The 21,062-nt window shown below is 40.7% G+C and overlaps 1 protein-coding gene across 1 annotated transcript in view; it reads right to left on the minus strand.

Annotated features, from left to right (window-relative positions):
* The window catches only part of SH3BGRL2 (SH3 domain binding glutamate rich protein like 2), a 53,180-nt gene that overhangs the window by 20,831 nt on the left and 11,287 nt on the right, over positions 1-21,062 (minus strand). The window contains exons 2-3 of the mRNA XM_064647397.1: positions 20,507-20,654; positions 19,928-20,402 (exon numbers count right to left, since the gene is read on the minus strand). Coding sequence (XP_064503467.1) covers positions 19,928-20,402; positions 20,507-20,654 — 623 coding nt within the window. The remainder of the gene's footprint in view (positions 1-19,927; positions 20,403-20,506; positions 20,655-21,062) is intronic.

Raw genomic sequence — 21,062 nt, forward strand, 5'->3', positions numbered from 1 at the left:
CAGGGCCAGGTCATGCACCAGTACAGATGTAGCCACATGTACCCATTTTCATCTGCTGTACCTTCCAGTACAGTGTCTTCCAGCACCCTGTACACTGAGCAGCAGTTTAACTGCAACTTAGATTTAATCAGATCCCTATTATTTTACAGTTCACACCATGAAAATTCTCCCACAAACACATATTTCCTCATCTCTCCTTTTATTTTTATAAAACTAATTAAGATGTTGAAGTGAAATAGATTGGATTGGGGTTTTTTTAGCCATAAGCCTTACAATTTCTCCACATGACATCTGTATGAGTTATCAGCTGTGGATGTACCAGCTGCATAAATTTAAACAAAATAGCCTGAAAATTTTAAGCCAAAAAAGTAGCATTTCCTCCTCCCCCAAGTGATTTGATTCAAGTCTATAAACTAAAACAAGAGCATTAGTTACATTTAAAATCCTATTAAATTATGCCTTGTTGTGTAAGACGGATGCTCAGAGCATCTGCCACAACAGAAGCCAGCTGATTATTCCCCAAGAAAACCACAGGACCTTTGTGTCCCTCTACAACTGGATCTGTGCCGCAGGAGTGCGTCAGCCTCACAATCCTGCTGCAGCTCTCATCTGTGCTTACTCTGAGCTCTAAAAGCTCCCAGCATTCAGCCACATGAAACACTGAGCAAAGACAACACGGCACAGAGAGCAGTGTCAGTTCTCCCTCCCTCACTAGCCTATGCGGAGGATCCGAACTCCTGTCAAGAGCCCCGTGGAGAAATACACATTCTCATTTGACAAACTATGGAGGTGGATAGTCCTCTTCATAAAACTTTACTTCGTACCTTGATGCTTCCAAGGTTTCCAGAGTCTGATGCAACTGAAAGGAACCTGAAAACAGTATTCATATTGTCAGAGGTACCATGTTTAGAAAAGCTTGGTTGGAGGCTATTCATACACCCCTTTGGGAAAGCATTTGTAGTCTTACAGGACAGACTGCTTCAGCAACAAAATATTTCGGGTTTAATACCTTTCAGCACACCAGAAGACACTGAGATACACCATCAAAACATATATCCACTGTGAAGTTTCAGAGGAAAATCTTTACATAATATGTTCCTAATATATCTTTAAATGTGATGGGAAAACTCTGATAGAGCTAATGGTCTCCTATTATAATTCAATTATTGTCTCCCCTATTTTTAGAAGGGTGATTGTTTTCTGAACATCATTTCTCTGGGTTTGGTTTTACTGTTAATCTATATTTCTACTCAAAAAACTAAGACAGAAAAAAATCCCCAGAGACATTTCAATTTTATCCTGATATTCAGAGCTGATGTCTTTATTAGAATTAAAAAGCAGCCAAAATAGGATGTCCATTGTGACATACGAAACTGTCTAAAATGAGCTAATCACTCAGCCCAATTTAACCAGTAGCCTAATTTATGAAGCAAGTCTATTGTAGCCTAAGTATTCTGTCTTTCTGCCCTAGTTTTCATTTTTTTTATACTGATTTGCAACAGGTAACAGGAGGATAGCCAGACTTTCAGACTGCTTTGGAAAAAGACATATTCAGGTCTGGCCAGGTGGGACCACTGGGATTATCTGTTCTGACCTTCAGCATCCCTGAATTAATTCCTCTCAGGAGTAGAGTTTCTTCAAATTTTTTTCCTTCTAAGCTCCATTCCTGAACTGATAATAACAGAGAATCTGCTAGTCTTTGCAAATTGTTCCCATAGTTAATTAACTGTTTTCACTTAAAAAATATCTGCTTGCTTCTGTTCAGACTTTACCTGACTTCCAGCTTTCAGACACTTTACTTTTCATGTCTTTGGTCACACTAAAAACTATTCTGTTCTAGGATTTCCGTTTCCCACACAAGTAATATGAGAGAGTAGTATGTTCTCCAGTAACAAGAGAAATCCCATTGCTCATTTATCAGCAGAATGAGAAAATGAGGATGTTACCATCATAAATCATGTCCAGACTGGAGCAGAGGTTTAGCAAAATCAGATCACATCCTCTATCCAAAATTCCTTGGAAGCTTCTCATCACTTCCAACAGGTGAGAGTTTCCTTCTCTTTTTTTCCCCTCTCTATGGTTCCTGAATCTGTTTTCAGAAGTTCTTCTGTACTAGAAAGGCTTGCCTACTGACAGCTGCTGAACCAGAGGAGCATAGCATGTGGTCTCTTTATTACTAAATGGTAGGAGCATTTCATTATTCTGTACTATTTTAATCAAGATATTCAATACCATGCAAAAAACTCACTAGTCCAGGACTTATCTAACTCAAATAGGATAAATGAATATTACTTCTACTATACTATATGCAAGATGACTCAAGTAGCAATATTAATAGGAGCTGTTAAATAGCCATGATTAAAGACAACTTCTCCACCTTATTTCATTAGCCCAGTCAATATAAATGGTACAAAGCAGACACATTCTCAGCTTCAAATTTCTCCACACTGTCAGCAGGCATGTTGCTGGGTATCTCGTGCTCTCAAAGTAGATGCAGAAGGTTAGTCTTCTGCTCTAGACTCTAGCTCCCATCTTCTGGAGATAAGGTGTTCCCTGGGTTTCTGTCCTCCTGCCTGCAAGTGAAGGAAATGACAGCAGGCACCACTCTGTGCACTGGCTGGTGACTGAGATGTGTTGCACTGCCTGTCCTACAGCCCCTTCATCCTGGAACTAAAGGAACTGAAAGCCTAACCTGAACTGTCCACTCATTCCAAACAGATCCCAAGAACAAAATCCCACCCCAAAAAAATATTCAGACCCCACATGCCGAGTGAGAACAAAGCCCTGTGATGGTTATCTTCTAAGCTGGCTTGTCAGACCACAGGCATGTTTTAGAAGTCCCCCATTTAAAAAACGAAAAGTGAATGCACATCTAAATTCACCTCAAATACTTGTTTCACAGCCTGGCATACACCTATTTAGATCTGTGCCTCTAAAGATGGAGAGGGTCCCACTGATTTGCTTCCTTCCCTTTCAGTCTGGTTACGCTTTCCTCACACCTGCCCTTACTCCAGAACTGCATCAGCCACATTATCCACCCACTGACTCAGCCAAAATGTGAATGTACTCCATTTGGCAGGGGCACCTTTATAGCACAGTCTGATAATACAGCTCAGCAGATCTCACTGCTGGCTGTCACTGAGGTGACACAATGTTCTTCCCTCCTGCCAAGTAGTTCCTGCAGCTTTTCCTTCAGAAGCATAATGCAGGAACCAGGGAAACAACGGAAGGAGCATCAATAATGCCAGTACCACAATCTCATCAGTTTATATCAGTAACAAAACTGCATCCTAAGAAAATGGCTTAGCAGAGGCTGAAGCATGACCAGCTACAGGTATTTGAAATATGAACTGCATAAGCAGCATTTGTGTTCCATAAACACAAGCTCAGCTCACTCCCACAACTGAAAATATTATATGTGAGCCTCTGCCTTTACAAGTCATGCAACCATAACCAAAGGGACTGTTGAAGTGTAAAATGTAAATATAATATAGCTACTGCAGAGGATTACTAATCTTCACTTCTCATACAGATGAGGTTTAACACATACTCTCACATAATAAGAAGATTCTATGCTCTAACAAAGAGATGTAAGCCCCAACCACATCAAACAAACAGAATTCTAAACAGTGTTAACTGCAAGTATACATACACCTTCCTTAGAAAAGCCAAGAGAAGGCAATGCCTCTCTAAACACACTTAACAACATCTGCATTCTTTTCAATGTTTCCAATACATTTCTGCTCCATAAGGAAGCAATAATAAACACCTGAATGCTTCATCCTCAAGAAAATGTTTCAATACCGTAAAAACTGACCCCAGAACTTTTCCATCTGAAAAGAAATGGAACAGTCTGTGAACAGTGGCCACATGCAGTCTGCACTGCCCTGGTCTCCTGCTAGCAGCAATCTTCTGCTTGCACACAGAGACGTAATTAAGGACACACAATATGAAACACTCTGTTGAACTGGGAGGGCAATCTGTTCAGCTTTACGAAAAATCAGTTTGCAGGTCTCTGGGAGCTGCTGAAGCCAGGTAATGTGCACACCTTTACCTCAGTGTAATGTATGCATGGTATTTTTGAAAGAGTCCAGTATTTAAGAAATACAACTAAAATTTGAGACTGGTTTGTTTTTTAAAAGCCTCACAAGCAGTCAGCAAAGGAAAGCTTTTTCTTTTTCTGTAGAGCTACAAAGACAGTAGACTGCTCCACATCCAAAGCATTCGTAACCTGATACTTTCCTTGCCAGATGTTGCACTATGACAAATGCATTTAAATCTATTTCTGTCTTTACATATGTCTATCATAAGCTGAAGGGAAAAGTTTGTTATTTAAGGTAGTTTGTCTGAAATTACTGTTCTCTGTGCAAGTAATAGAGTAGCATTCAGAAACACGAAGAAGTCTTTAGCGAGTACAAATACATCTATCACTGCTCAAGACAAGAGATGAGAATTTGCTCAGGGGTTTACTAGGCGTTGTTTCAGTAAATATAAAGGGAAAAGGACAGACAAAAATTGATCAAAGAGAAAAAGGAGAAAGACCAAGAAAGGAAGAGGATAAGGTTCTACAGAAAAATCACCTAGAGACAGTGCCACACAGGGTGCTTTGAGCTGTATTTGGCTGAAAAAGCCTCTAAAGTCACTCCTAAGTCTACTTCTTTTGATTTCTTCTGTATTTCACGAAACAAGACATGCCAATGAAGTACACAAATTAAGTAAGTGATTCTATCATAATTTTCTTCTTGCAGTAGGAACAATGTGTCCTTACAGTCTTGAAAATCCACTTACACGAGTCTCTGATGGACTGCAGGAAAACAGATATTATGAGATCCAAATTTTGGCTCATTGCTTCATCAAAAGAATAAGAATGTCACTGAAGCTGGATCTATCTTCCAATTAGTGATGTGAATTTGCATTCTGTTGCATCAATGTGAAACTAAAAAAAAAAAAAAATAGCACTGCTGTGAAAATAAAAAAGGGCTTAAAACAAAGTAAAACTTGAAGACTTTGCAACAGGAATTGAACTAGAACTTGGAAGTCCCACTGAGTATACAGACGGGCAGCTCCAAATCAGAGAGACAGACAAGCAGCCAAAGAAGATAATGTCTACTCCATGTAGACTGAGAAACACAGCAAGAAGGTTCCCTGCCTAGCCTGGCAAGAAGCAGGTGATTGCCAGATTGAAGGTCAGGATGCACGGCTGGTTGTTCTTGTAGGGGAGCTGCAAAGCCTATTGCTAGTGTACATTGTAACCTACAGACAGAGCTCCATTCTGTGAAATTACACTACCCTGAAAACATTCCTATTCACTTGAAATGGTATTTGTGCTTCAGATACAGGACTTTTCCTAGTCATAGGTATTTCCTTGTGAGGACACTGGGAAAGCATGCTGATTCTTCTATGACTGGACTTTACCTAAAACAGAGGGCAGATTACCAGAGCTTGCTGGTAACTTGATTTCGTTTTTAAAATGTCTCAGTCAACAACGAGCTGAGAAGTCAAAATTATTAGAATTATGTGCTAGGACTTCTTTTTTTTAAGAAAGTTGACAATCCTAGTGGCTAGCACAAAAGACAAGAGAAACTTTGAGCAGCTTATAAGGTCTCAGGGATTCCTAATGCATGTCCAGAGCTATCAGAAACTTCTGATGGAAACATCCTGCAGGACAAGACTATTGCTTCAAAAGACTAACAATTCAAACCATGGCTGGCAGCTAACTTCTTTCAATAGATAGATGGTTTTGTTTGTGACTTACCATATGTTCCAGTAGTTTAAGAGAGCGATTAAAAAGAAAGTGTTATTTTCCTACATTTTTCCAACAGAAACCTCTCAAAGATGCCAGTGAATAATTTAAATCCCCTGCTTAGCATTCTACATTTAACTCCTCCACATACTACTCCCTTTTGTCAAAGTGGCACATTTATAGCAAGTATTTCGCATCACGAAACAAACCCTTTCAACAAGCAACATCTATCTTCCTTTTCAAAATGTATACTGCACATAAATACAAGGATGACAACTGCAACCCTAATTAATTCAGCTACTCTTCAGTACCTCATAACTAAATGCAAGTTGCTCTCTGATCTCCATGTTATATTATGTTTATTCATATGTTTATTTCTTTTGATTTGTCTAAATTATTTGATTCTGAAGAATATCCTTTGCTTTCCAGCAAGGTCCCAGCTCAGCAAGGTAGATGAGAACTGTCAAGTTCTGAACTACTGGAAACTCTGACCTGCATAGACGAACAGAAAGTTGATCTTTGAATCTCACAGTTCCTACCGCAGAGTTAGGAGAGTGGGGAATAGTTTGGTGTCGTGCATGTGGAAGTCCAATAGTGCTATAGCTAAAAATCTGCAAAGATTTAGAGATGTCACTTTGTTAGTGTGCATCAAGCTTGCTTGGTAGGATTATGATTTTGTGAAGGGAAGAAAAACATGATAAATGCATTTTGTTTCTTTATTTTCTTAAAACGCTAAATATGTGGTAATTGTTTAAAGTTCACTGAAATAGCACCAAAGAGAGCAATTTTATAAGCAGGTTTTGGAAAGTAAGAAAATGTTCCAATAGTATGAGTCAGCAATGCATCCTGGCAGCAAAGAGTGCAACCCACATCCTGGGGTGCATCAAACACAGCATCACCAGAGGCGATTATCCCTCTGCAGTCAGCATTGGTGCAGCCCCACCTGGAGTGCTGTGTGTAGTTTTGGGTCCCACCCTTTATGTGAAGGTCCTTGGATGTGTCCAGAGGAGGCAACAAAGCTGGTGATAGGGCTGGAAGGAGTGTCCTATGAGGAGCAGCTGAGGACTCTGGACTTGCCTAGTCTGGAGAAAAGGAGGCTGAGGGATGACCCCATGGCTCTCTACAGCTTCCTGAGGAGGGGAAGTGGAGAGGGAGGTGTTGATCTCGCTGGTATCCACTGATGAGACACATAATAGCTGTGTCAGGGGAGGTTTATACTTTTTTCTCAGAGGGTGGTCAAACACTGGAACAGGCTTCCTAGCCTGTCAATTTTTAAGATGCATTTGGACAATGCCATTAATAACATGCTTTAATTAACTTTCGGTGAGCCCTTAACTGGTCAAGCAGTTGGATTAGATGATCATTGTAGGTTACTCCCAACTGAAATATTCTATTCTACTCTAAATTCTACAAAGAAAAATGAAAGTTTAAAACCACAAAATCTCCCTAACAAGACATGAACACACATTTCCTATTATGTAACGTGTTCATCATCTAAACTTTCAAGATGAAAACACACAATTATCTTTTTTTGTGACACAGTAAGTCAGCAGAGCACTGAAAGTGTTTGAACTAGTTCTATGTATTTATCAATCACATTGTTTTGTCACAATGAATAAAGTATCCCCAGCTATGTTTTCTGTACTTATTGCAAATGAGATATAAAAGAAGAATTTTCTGCACTAAAAAACGTAGGTCATATTTCTTCCTTCTCATTAGCTTTAAGCATCAAAACCCAGTGGCATAGGAGTATTTACCTATCAGAATGGACAAAAACACCCAGCAGCCCATGAGGCATAACAAGTAATCAGCCTCATTGCACGGGTGGGGTGTCAGTTCTGTCAGCTCAAGATACAAATTTCTTGGCCATCTTCTACCATACTCATGAGGCTGCACCCTCTATATTTTGGCACTCAGGACCCATAGCCCAGCACCCAGCTACAGCCAATTGCAGCTCCAGCTATTCCATAAACAAGAGCCAGTGAACGTAGAATGTGGATCCACAAGATGTCACGTGCAGCAGAGTCTCCTGACAGTATGGCAGAGTTTTTAAGGACATTTAGGCAAGCTCCAAAACTGAAGTACTGCCTAGCCCAGCAGAGGTATGCTGGGCTTAATGGAAAATCCTGTTCCCACATATGCCATATTTCTCCCACATAGGTACTAATCCTCCTCCAGGAATTTGGAAGTATGATAAGACCTCTTGGACACTTGAGGGGGTAGGGGTGGTAGGAAATCTAGCCTTTCCCTAAAAGGACTATGCTTACATTTACTTATTTTCTCATCTAAAGGATCAGAGATACTATACTTTCAAAATGCTCCCAAGAATTTGAAAAACAAGTATGTGAAATAAAGTTGTCAATGCTTTCCTTATTTTCTTCTGACAGTTACTATCCACATGGCACAGATGTGTCATTCTGCCAACTACAGATATACACACCCTGACAATGCAAGTAACAGCAGTAACAGCAATGCAAGTAATTCAGAATTTGTTGTGCTATGTTTTTACAGATATTTACAAGTTTTCCCAGCAGTATATGAACCTGCAACCAAAAAATGCACTTGTGGCTCTAGACAAATGTCATACTTCAGATAAACTTGGACTATATTACTGCAACATTCTATCAGCATGTTTTTGTAAGGCTAGGATGATGGATTTTGTTGATATCATTTTCTAAACCAAGGCTGACTGCCACTGCTATTATTCAGATCAGTAACAAAATTATCTTTGACTCAACTGAGCAGAACAAGGCTTCTAACTTTATTAATGAATGTCAACATTATTTCTCTTTTAACAAATGCAGCTATATCCGTGTAGCTTATGTGTTCTTGGAGCTCCATATCTGTAAATTCTCTTTTCTTTTATACTTCTGCAGACTCATTTCTTAGTGACTAGCTGCATCCCCAAACACAGCAGCCATCTGATTATTATCCCATAAACTGCAAACACATTTCCTGTAAGGTCAACAGGAGTCACCTCCACATAGCCAAAGTTATCACTGAATACCACTCCGCATAAACCCATAGATTTTCATACCCTGGGGCCTGATGCTGGGAACCTTTACTAGAAAACAGACCTTGCTGCAGGCAACCCAGTTTCACTGAGCAGGATGGGACTGCTTGTGCATCAGGGCCTTCATAGCAGCTGTCTTCTTTGATCAAAGACTGGTTTTGTATCTTCTTTCTAACCAATTTTAGCTTCCTAGGAGGTTCCTGCTGAAAAATGTGATGCTATTTAAATCCTTCAAATGCCACTCCCATCTCTGCTTCTATATACACATATCAGATCACTCAGTTAGAGATGTTTCAGGAAGACTGTCTGATCTTAGGAGATGCAGACCCAGATCAAAGGTTTAATGCATACTTGAATTGCATTTCTTTAGATTAGACAGGGATAATTTCACTATTATCCCTGCAGCAACTTAATGACAGGTTTCAGTTGCTGATGCTCTATTGTTCAACAAAGCAAAGGAAGCTTCCTTTCAAATGAAGACACACAAAAATTCATCTGTCTTTCTCTAAAAAACATAGACCCCAATTTCATAATTAAGAAATTTGATTTGTAATGTTACTATTAAATTGTTCCAAATAATCACTCAAAGGATTTAATAGCACTGATAATACCCAATATCATCCTCTGCAGCACACGAAAGTGCCAGGACACAAAACAAACTTGTGGAAGTTGTGATAGAATTTCCACTGTTAAATTCTGATGAATTTTTTGCTGAGTCACATTCTCTTGCTTAAACTGGGAACTATCCAGTCAATTCACAGGACCTGCGTTACATGGATTGGTGAAAAGAATCTCGATGGGCCATATTTCCTACCATATGAAAGTAAACAATGTTCTGCCTTTTTGTAAAAACATAAAAATCCAAAAGCCAACAGGAAAAACTTGTTAGCATGTGTGAAGGGAACACACACAATCATGCTTTGATTTCCATTTAACGTGAAATACAAGTTCATGGTTTCAGAGCTCTGCCTACAAAAAAAAAAAGCTCTGAGGGTAACCCTGCTGGCAGTTTTCAACAGAACAGTCCCATGAAACGAGACATTCTGAAAGCCACAAACTGGTTATTTAAGGTTTTGTCACAAGTAGAAGCTTGCCAAAAGTTATCATCGCTCGTGCAAGAGTGACAAAACTGGACGTGGCCTGGTGCTGCAGATGCTCGATTTCATGGGTCAATGTATCACTAGTCCATCTTGGCATTCATGAAAGCAAATACTTAAGGCTATGACAAAGAGCACTGCATAACACTGCAGGTATGTGTTCTGTCCTGGAGCTCTGTAACAGGCAGAAGAGCAACTTAGAAGTTATCAGCACTAAGGTCTTCAATTGCCTCCAATAGCCCTGTGAGAGCTGTTAGATAAAAATCCTCAAAACATTGTTTACATCCATGTTACCTTTTTCCTAGGTAGGAAGGGAAATATTTATGCTACTGCATGCCCCTATTAGCCACCACAATTATATTGGTGGGTATCTTACACTGGTATAGCTATTTTGATATTTTGTAAACACCTCATTATCTGAAATAAGTTATGGAAGTAAAGCTTTTAAATATAGGCCAGAGATGTGGAATAACAGAGATAGCTGAGCAAGCACCATCATTTCAGCACTCTAGCTTACATAGAAGACAGATATCAGGCATTTTTGACACAGCCCTGACAGATGCTGACATATCTTGAGTAACCAACACACCAGAACTTTATCTTTATTTCTCTTCTAGGGATGCAAAAATCAGTGGTTCACTTTTTACCGAGTGATAATTAGTATCTATCGGTGATTCCAAGGTTAAGAAACATACCTACATGCACACATATACACAGATATAAACATACATAACATACACTGTATATATATATAACCATATGTATTTATCTCCATATATATATGTAGATCTCTCTCTCCATATATATGTGTGTATGCAAAAGTACATTTCTACATATGTATATTCAAACAAAATACAGGTTAATACATATACAAAGGTCACTCCCAGGTGTTAACTTGTGCAAGTTTATTCCTTGCAGTAAAATGAGAAACATTTTGTGTTTTCCCACATTGTCTTAGTAGGAAGGGTGGGGATTAGTTATCCAGAGAGAGAACAGCAAAAGAAATCCTGGAACTCTAAACTGTGAAGGCAAGGTCTGTCCTACACAAGGGAGATGGGCAGCAACAGAAGGGTATGCTGTGATGATTCACATGACTCACTGAACAACCTGCATCTCCTAAGAGCTTCTCTTCATAAATCAGCTAGCAAGACAGTTAATCCCTTTTCTCTGTGCCAAATTTGATTAGTTTATAGTGAAGTACAATATTAAATCTAGACTAAATAAGCTTGTTTACTGATGTAAAATCAAATTGATTTTCTCTTCCCCCACTAATGAGATAGAAATAACTTGGTTTGGAGAAGGTTCCTCATCACTGTAGCTCTTTTCACCCCAAAAGAAGAATATCCACACACTTTAGACTCAGCCCGTTCAGAATGGTGACAAATATCTCTTAGAGTAAAGCAGCACACCTGAATGGAAGCACTGCCACAGCTTTGAACAAAATAATTAAAAGATTTCACCCCAAAATACTTCACTTCATAAAGCCTATGCAAGAAAAGAAAGGAAGCTTTATATGCACACTCTCTTGCTATGAGACAAACTATGTTAAATTAATTGCCTGTACAATGTTTGTATCTCAGTCACCCCTTCCGCCCTCTTACCAACAACTTTGAGTCACTTCTTGAAAGATCAGGTCACACTTTGCTCACCTACATGAGTCACACTAAAATTTGGTGTTTTCAGAAATAACAGTCAACAGTGACTTAAGTTTCTGAATTGATTCAATTTGCCCGTTTAGTGGGTGCCCACCAAACAATATACCAACCTCGGGAGAGATGATTACAGAAACAATCTCATGGCTACTTAGTAACTCAGAAGCTTTTTGAACTTTTGCAGCTAACTGCAGACTTTTTCCATTGCCAGCTACAGGTAAGAAACACTACTGCTGCCCCTAGATATCCCCTCGCCTTGCCAGGAAGGAAATTCACCAACTTACAGGACTTGCATAACGTTAACTATCTTCTGTAAAACTTATTTAAAAATTGAGCTGCTAAAAAACACTGACATACTGGAATGTTAGATACAGTAGATTTCAACTAGGAATATATTCTACAAAATACAGCATTTCTGTGTTCATTACTCCTCTTAGCAAGCTTACACACGTTAAGCAAAACACAGATAGCAGCATTTCCTTCCGGACAGACTCCCTTAGAGGATCAACACTCGAGGCTGCAGCTGAGGAAGCTGTTGCCATTAGTGAACTTGCTAATAATGAGATACATTGGTTACCAGTTACAATTCTTTATATCCAAGTTCCATTCAAATTGCTAAAGACAAAGGTGATAATGATTTTATACGATGAACTTCCTTAAATGCTGACTATTTTTCCAAAACTAATAATTTCTTCTACATTTCCCTTATTGGATAAACAGATGTATAAACTGTCTGAAATAATTACACTGGGAAATGGATAGTACAGAAGAGTATCAGAGAGAATCTAACAATGGTCAGCTGAAACATGTTGAATTATAGACTTAAGTTTTGCTTGTATTTAAATTAAAACCAAAAGCATTCATATAGCAAGTGAAACTCAGCAGTATACTTCATTTTTTGCAAGACTATTAGAACCAGAATATTCGATGTATTTGCTAAAATATAGGATTTTTTTTCAAGCTCTTACAAGTTCTAAGAAAGATAGTTTACTCTGAATAAATACTGTCCCACTGCATTGGCAAGATTTGCTGGGCTTTGGCACTATCAGATAAGTTTGCCTAGTAAACTTTCACTTTTCCTTGATTTTACCTACATGTCCTTAAAACTTAAAAATGAGGAAGTATTCAGTAATAAAAGAGAGACATAACTTTGCAGGAGCTAATTATTTGTTTCTAGCCTTACTGTCCACCAGAAGGTGGAGATTCAGGAAATTCAGCTCTCTTGCCTAGAATGTGGACTGTAACACATGTAGCTGGTACTCAGTTGCTATGGTTTGCCAAAGGACAGAGGCTTAGGAGTCCAATACAACCCTTCTACCAACAAGCTAGTTATTTCATTTTAGGTAGATTATATCCTGAGGTTCATGCCTCCTTACTGCTAATGAGGACGTGTAATGTTGCAGACATACTTGAGCAATTCCAAGTTGGAGCATTTTCTCTCTTACAGGCATGAAAAAAAATTTCAGAACAATACACATTAATGAAGTCCTGAACTTTTCATACACATGAGATACCATTTGGGTTTAATGATAAGCATGGAAATCATCCAGCTTGAACAAAAGCCCAGTCAGACAATGAAGATGTTTTCACCTATTTCAACAAACTTTGGATCACATCTTACATGAATTTACTACACTAAACACCACAACCTAGTAAATGACTGCAGATCACAGGATTCACATTAGTCCAGCAATGACCTTAATTCAATATCTTCTTTAATATCTCTTTTTACATAGATATTTAGCTCATAAAAACAACAACAACAACAACCAAACAACCAAAAAACCCACCACCCAAACCTGTAGTGCTTAGCATATTTTGCCCAAATAATACTTTCTGGGGAAAAAAAGGTCTAGAGAGGAAGCGAATATCTGACCTAGGTTTACAGAAGAATAGCTGAACAAATTTTGGGAAAGCAGTTCTGTGATGCCAAAATGTAGTGAAATTCAGCTCATTGTCCCTTTGCTGAGCTACCCTTGTAGTGACAAGAAACCAGTGACAAGAAACATTCAGCATGCAGCAGGCTGCATATGGAAAACGTGCTGCTTTCAATCGGAGTTCACCAGATTAAAGTTGCTGCTACCACGATCTTCATTTCAGCAGCACTGAAACGAGCAGGTGCAGTGATCTAAAGTGTTCCAGCATGGGAGCCACCAGCCTCACCTCTCAGCTGGAGCAATGTTGGCAGAGAATAATGTGACAATGACAACTGTAAATGTGACAGTTTATATGTTGGTGTACTACTGTCAGACAACAAAATGGGGACAACCAAAGAACTGCAAGTACTTCAATCCCTGCCTTTCCTTCTCTAGACAGTTATGTGCCCAAATTAATTTCCATTTCGCAAAACAATATGGAAAATAAAGCATTCCAAAAGTAATTTGTACTGATAAATTGCATACAAGTTAGTTATTATTTCAATATTCTTTTTCATTAATATATTCAAATTCAGTTATATGTGACATCCAGTGATCACTGACACTACGATCAGGGTCAGGAAAAAGAATTTCTAGGCTTTGACGATATGGGTGGAAAATTAAGGAGAACAGGTCACCATCAGTGAAGTATGCCCATCTGGGGACTCGCACTTTGACACTGCTGTACTCTATAGAAAAACAAAGGGGAAAAGTTTTCTTAAACCCAGTCAAAACAACAACTCCTTTGAAATTTTATTACAGCTACAACTGTAATCAAAGGTCAGTAACTGTCCTATTGCTCACGACACTGTGTAGTCCACAGCATGTTCTTCAAGGTAGCCTTATTTCTGACATACTTTATCTGCCAAGAAGAAATGTAAATATTTGAAAAGCACTAGAGCATACAAGAACGGTGCAACTGTTAGGTACTGAATACCATACACAAATTCCACCTGCATCCTTGTGACTAGGGTTCTCACTCGGCTCCCTCCTGAACATGTTCGTTGAGCTACCTAAACTGCTGTTCAGAGGCTCACAGTTCTCTCTATCACAAGGCAGGAGAATTAACTAGAATTTAGACTTATTTGGAATACAGACTTGAAACCTAGATCCACAGGCAGTCAGCCCTTAAGGTGAAAACCAGCTAAAGGTGAAAACCAGAACTGACCTCCCTGCCTCACAGAATCCACAGTCATGAGTGAGGCTCTCAGGCCCCCTCTACCACAGCCCTGCAAAATAGGACTGACAGAAGCCAGCAAAGAGGAATATGAAACAACTGACCCGATGATAAGAAACTTGAGGAAGAATGAGGGAACTAATTTTGTCAGTCAAAGGGACTAAATCCAGAAAGTCTCCAGATCTCTCCTATGGGCATGATATAACTGCCAATGTCCAAGACATGGATACACATGATGTGTCCAGTGACTGAGCAAGGATCCAGCTTTTTTCATCCAGTATCACTGCTGTGGTTACAGCACTGCTCTGTAGGTGCACAACCAAAAGCACCATCTTGACCAAGTGAAGTGACAAAGTATGACGTTCATGTGGGATTCATAAATCAGGCTTTGAAGATCCAATCCAACAGGTGTACCCTCGGTATGCTGACACGTTAGGCAATTCTGTGGTTAAGAATTTACTGCTACTTCCCAAGTAAATATTGCAGGATCACTTCTAACTGTAAAGACTGTCTCAGTTCTGAAAAGCTAACTTACCTGCTGCTCTGATTTTACTAAATTATAAACTTAAAAAATCATGATAATGTTTATAATTTGCAAAGATTATTATTTTATATTATAGGTAGTTGAACTTCTGTAAATTACATGCAACAAATTGTAAATTCCTGCAAATCACCACCATAACTAACTGTTTTCACAAAAGGCACTTAAATCACTCAATCAAATCACTTTCAATTTTAGCTGTTGTGCTTTTGGGGTGCAGAGAAGCAAAAAAAAAAAAAGTTAGATGGTGGATATTCTAAGTGACATATTATAAGTTAACCTATTCCACACCCCACTCAGTGAGATGTGGGGTGCACAATATTCCTGAGAAGTGCTATGAGAAATGTTGAAGTACAGTGACCTTGTACAAACATGGGTGGAGTTGAAATTCACCATTGATAGACCGGCTCAGCCTTAAGAATGCTAGCACTGTATTTGTCTTCATTACATTACCCAACAACATGTGAAGCAAACAAACTTGACTGTAATTATTCTGACATTCCAATGTTTTATAATGTGATTTAAAATCATTCCAGGAAACGAAAAATCCAACTTGTTTGACCTCCATAATACGCTTAAACAAAACCCAAGCTTTAGTCTCATAAACCCAATATTTGCTGTAGAAACAATTTAACTGTAACTGCACTTATCAAGCTTCCTAGTAAAAAAAATCCATAATTCTCTTCAGTAGCAGGAGTCAAAGTCCAAGTTTTGGTCATTTAAAAAAAGTCTATTTTTTTCAAGTTGTTGCTGTTCCTTCTAAAACCCTCCTGTCCCTCTAAACGTGTTTTCATGGAGAATGTGGTTGAGCAGAACTTGTCCTTGTACACTAAAAGGAATTCATTTCAGTGATGTGTTCTTCTCACCTTATGAAATGCTTTCCCACTGACATTTTTGTGTGTTCGCATCTCTCACTAGTCAGAGTAGATTCTTCCCACTCTGTCATTATTCCATTAGCTTCCCTATATTATCTGTCCAGCTTAACAGGTGAAGTTTCAATAAACAAATATCACAAAGAAGAAAGTACAAGGGAGGCAGTTGTTTGGAGTTTCTCCATTATTTGAAAGTTCTTCAACGATATTCCTCTTACATGATCCCCAGTCCTCTGACTGCAAGACTAAAGTCTTCTCTGGTTTGGTATTTCTAAATAATTGTAAGAATTCCAGACATAGAGTTACCTAGCTCATGCTACCAGCTTCCTGACAAAGGTAGAGCTGCTTTGAAACACTGAAAACCATTTAACTATGAATCAATACATAATATGGTAGCACAAATGTAAACTTTTGTTAATAGACTTGGAAAAGTGAAACAAATAAAATTACAGTCACCTAGGAATGATTTGGTGAAGAACACGGACATAAGCTATTTCCTGAAAACAGTGAAGCGCTGCTGAGGGAGAAAAGCAAGGGCTACTTTAAAAATAACCTTTCTCCTAGGCACAAAAGAACATTGAATGTCCTTATCAGGGAGAAGTAGCAAAGCCTGTCTCCCCAGCCCTACAAAGAAGTGCTTGGAATTCAACACACAGCTTACCAACACAAGTAGAAATTCAGGTCAGAAAAAGTAGGAGACAGTAAGGCTTGTAGAAACATGCCTGCCTGCCTATTCAGAGGCTTCACGTTGTGATTCAATCGGATCTGCCTAATGCATGCTTCAAACAACATGAGGTTATTCAGAAATGTACACACACACACACACAATGCCTCTCTCCTCCCTTCTCACAAGAAGGTCTCAGAAACTTGTCTACAGCGACCCTACAGGCTAAAACCACAGTCCAGCCTCCCTAAACACTGAAAATCAATGTTTCCACTCAAGCATCTGTGAGCTACTTGAAGCTCATGAGGAGTTTATACTCACAGCTTCTATAAAAAAAACAAAACAACAAACCCACAAAAACAAAAAAACAAAAAACCCCAATCAAACAAAACAAAAACACAAAAAAACCAGTTATCACCAGTAACCTCTCGAAGGTCTAAGAACCTTCAGATATTTGGAAGATGTTGCAAGGAGACCTCCAAGATGAAATGAAGGGAAAATTCGTATTATTCTTGGCTCCTTCTCATCTGCTCCAATTATTTCCTTTTCTCATTCTTCTGAATGACCCCTAAAAACACTGTGTGCACTTATCTCTTAGACTTATGTATGACAATTGCATATTTTTATCTTCTTTCTCACAAAAGAAATTACACTAAGTATCGAGATCAATAAATATTTTAGTAGTTTCCAGAGGAAGTTATACTTATGCAAACTGAATCCTGTGCTGACTGAAGCCTGGTTATATACTACATAACCAGTATATTTCTCAGGAATATTTCAGCCAAACGCCTATCATTTGACTTCAGTATTCTGAAGATTTCAAAAGGAGTCACACACAAAGAATTTAGCTCACTATATTTACCAAGACAAAAGCTTATACTACATGGACTTTTTAGAGTCTACATGGACTTCTTTTTTTTTAAAATAAAAAGTAACTTAACAAAGTATGTGTAGTGAGATTAGGAAAGTGAATTGTGTCACAACAACATTGCTTTTTGTTTATCAGCCAGTATTACATATAGAAGTTTTTGGTCAATTACAGCAGGTCAGATACTAATCTGAGCAACATCCACTCTCACTAGCAGCTAGATACAATTTGACTCAGGCTGACCTACAGGTAGAAATTAAATCATGGATTCTGACACCATTTTTAGCAGGAGACAGAGTAGGATCAATAAGGGATACTCATTTCTCTAGACAGGGAAATCATCCTGTCTCGTGAATTGCACAAGATCCCAAAAAACAGCTGATGTAGTCATGCTGAAGGCTGGAGGAGATAACAAGGAATTAGATACTCAAACACTTTTTGTTTCCTTTACACTAAAGTTTAGTTCTAGGAGAATGAAAATAAGTTTAAAACTTCCATGTTTAGAGACATGCAATACAATATAATAACCATCTTTTTCTCCAGATGCAGATTCCCACATAACTAGCTAATATTATTTTTTCTTTTTCATTTTCCTCCATCACTTAGCCAGGATCTACAGACACCCCCTGCAAAGCCCACAGAAAAAAAGCCTCCATGATATGACACTGAGAACAGCAGGAACCTAGCCCATAATGAAAGCTCTTAAATGTTGCAATAACACAGATGAAGAAAAATTGACAGAAAAGAGATGTCACAGCTCTTGTCCTGTATAACAGTACCTTCAATCACTAAATAATCTGTTCTTCTCTGGCTAGGCTGTACTCAGATGTACTGCTGTCTAGATGAAGGAACTTCACTATCACCAGAATGCAAACTGTTACACATATTACATATCATTTTCTTGTAGTCCAACCAAGAAAAAAAGTCAGCAAGTGAACTAATGTGCAAATTAAATTGCTTGTCAAATTCAGATTTGGTTTGTTGGGTTAATAGATAGTTAAGAGGTTTATATTGCTGCTCCTAACAGGATATGTACCTTGCAGACAGCCAGTGTACGGAGAGAGCAGAACCAAAAACCCCTATCAATATCCTCCTTGCAGACCAGAGATGTGGGTGAGCTAACTATGTGGCCCTCTTCTACGGCTTCGACAAAAACAAAATACAAACCTATGCATTATTGTTCAACCTATGAGGCATGAAACAGAAACTAAACCTAGCAATACCAAGCTACCAGAGCGTGAAACAACTGCCCATGTGGGGAAGAAGATGTTTCTCTTATGGAGGCTTGATGGACCTGGATTATAGAGTTCTGAAGACACTCTGTTTACTCAGTTGGCTACTCAAATGGATAATTAGATTTTATTAGCTGTAGTGCAGCCACTAAGCATCTTGAACACTTCATGCCAAAACATATCAGAACATATACCTGTCATCATGCCACTGAACTGAAAACTAGTACCGCACAGTAAAAGGCTGGAGGAAGTGAACACACAATAAATCTTCAGATGGGAAAATTCAGTGCTACATCCTTCTGCAATGCAAAAAATGCCATTGCCCTCACTGCTGAAGCATAAAGAACATCAGTTATATTTAAGTCATTCTGATATTTGTCATTAAAGAACAAATTTAGTAGAACACTTACATCCAGATTTCCTTAACAGAAAACTGTCACTTTATATGAAAATATGGAAATTCATAGGTCACATGCATAATTAACTCAACAAGAGAATGATGTATGAGTTTCAATTAAACACCAAACGCAGTGATGTCTTTTTCAAAAAAGAGTTTGAAAGGAACTGTACCTTTTCTAGAGTATTTCTCAATGCAGAGAGGTGCTGGTGGCCTGAAGCCCAGTGTCCCTGGGCTCTCCTTGTATTTATCTGTCCATCCTGCAGCGGTGCAGGCACCAAGGCACCGTACCTGCCCGGGCTCGGCGCCCCTCGGGGCGGTCTCCCCTGCTGACCGCCTCCCAAGCGGGCAAGTTTAGCCCTGTTTAATCACCTTCGAGACCCTTTAAACACACCCAAGGTTTGCCCCCTACAAAGGAGTTTCGGGGTGCTTGATTTGCCAAAGACAATTTACGAACTAGTTTAAGCTCTGGCAACCTTGCGGGGGGATAGTTGTCTTTTTCCTCCCCAACGCACACGCAACCCCGGCGAATTCAGCCCGGCGCTCCAGGACAGCCCACGGACGCACTCTCGGGGCTGGGGTCCGTGTCGGCGTGCGGGACGAAGGCTGGGAGCCGAGGGCAGGCTCGGCAGCCGCGGTGCGGGCGAGCGGCGGCTCCAGCCCCGCGCAGCACCGGCCCCGCGGGCTGAGCTCTGCCTGCGGCGGCCCCGCTCCCCTCCCTCCCTCCCTCCTCCCCGCCGCTCGCCCCCACTCACCGCGACCGAGCCCGAGGAGGAGGCGACGAAGACGCGGATCACCATCTTCACCTCATCAGCCGCGGCGGCGGGAGCGGGTGGGACAGGGCAGAGAGGCTGCGGGAGCCGCTCCCCCGCACGGACGGGGCCGGGGCCGCCCGGCTCCACCCCGCCACCGCCCCCGAGGGCGGCCACCGCCCGCAGCACCCCCGCCCCGCCCCGCCCCGCCCTGCCCTGCCCTGCCCGGCGGCCGCAGCCCCCCTCGGTGAGCCGGGTCCGGCTCCCGGCTGGCAAGAGGCAGGCGATAGCGGCGAGAGGCGGGAATGTGGGGGCGGCGCGCAGGGACCGACGGGCGCTGTAGTCCTGCCCGGGCGGGGACAGCCGCAGGACGGGCGTGGGAGGCAGCCTGCCCGCGCCCGCCTGCCAGGGAAACGGAGACGAGCGGCAGCCTGCCCGCCCCCGGCTGCTGTGCTCAGAGCCCGGGACTACCTGGTGCCTTTGGGAGGATAAGAGGGGCTTGTTGCCGCCCTCCAGGTGCGCTGCCCACAAGTCCAGGTGTGAAATTGAGCCACCCCGCCAAGAGAGCTGCTCCTCGCTCACAGCTCAGGCTGCTCCTGGTCCTCCTGCCCCGTGCGGAGCTGCCAGCTCTGCTCCACTGGGGCCCGGTCTGGCCCCGCTGGCCGCCGCTTACTGCGGCAAAGAGGTGGAAAATGAAGCCGTTCTGGGCAGGTATCCCTGTCGAGGCAAGCTAGAGGGACAACACAAGGTGAGTAGGCCACTGGGCAAGAGAGCTGTCCTACACCACACATCCCAAAGGAGTTAAACAGTGCTGCCCGTTTTCATTCTCTGGTATAGATGTACAGTTCCCAATATTGTCAGCCGTGGAACAGATGTTATTAATCAAAGGGATAAGCAGATAACCCCAAATAACCCTTTGTCAGTCAGCTCGTCTGCAAGGGACCAAGGGGAATCCCTACAGCCCTCATCAGCTTTTGGGTCTGTGAGGACACAGCCTGTCTTTATTTAAAGTCTAAGAACCACATAGCTGGCAGCCTTACACATGTTACTACAGTTGTAACCCTCATCTTCTTACTTCTCTACCTGCAGCCAGATGGTTACTCATTTCCTCTGACTAAACTCTCCCTTTCAACCATAT

Source organism: Pseudopipra pipra, chromosome 3 (genome assembly GCF_036250125.1).
Source record: "Pseudopipra pipra isolate bDixPip1 chromosome 3, bDixPip1.hap1, whole genome shotgun sequence".
NCBI lineage: Eukaryota > Metazoa > Chordata > Aves > Passeriformes > Pipridae > Pseudopipra > Pseudopipra pipra.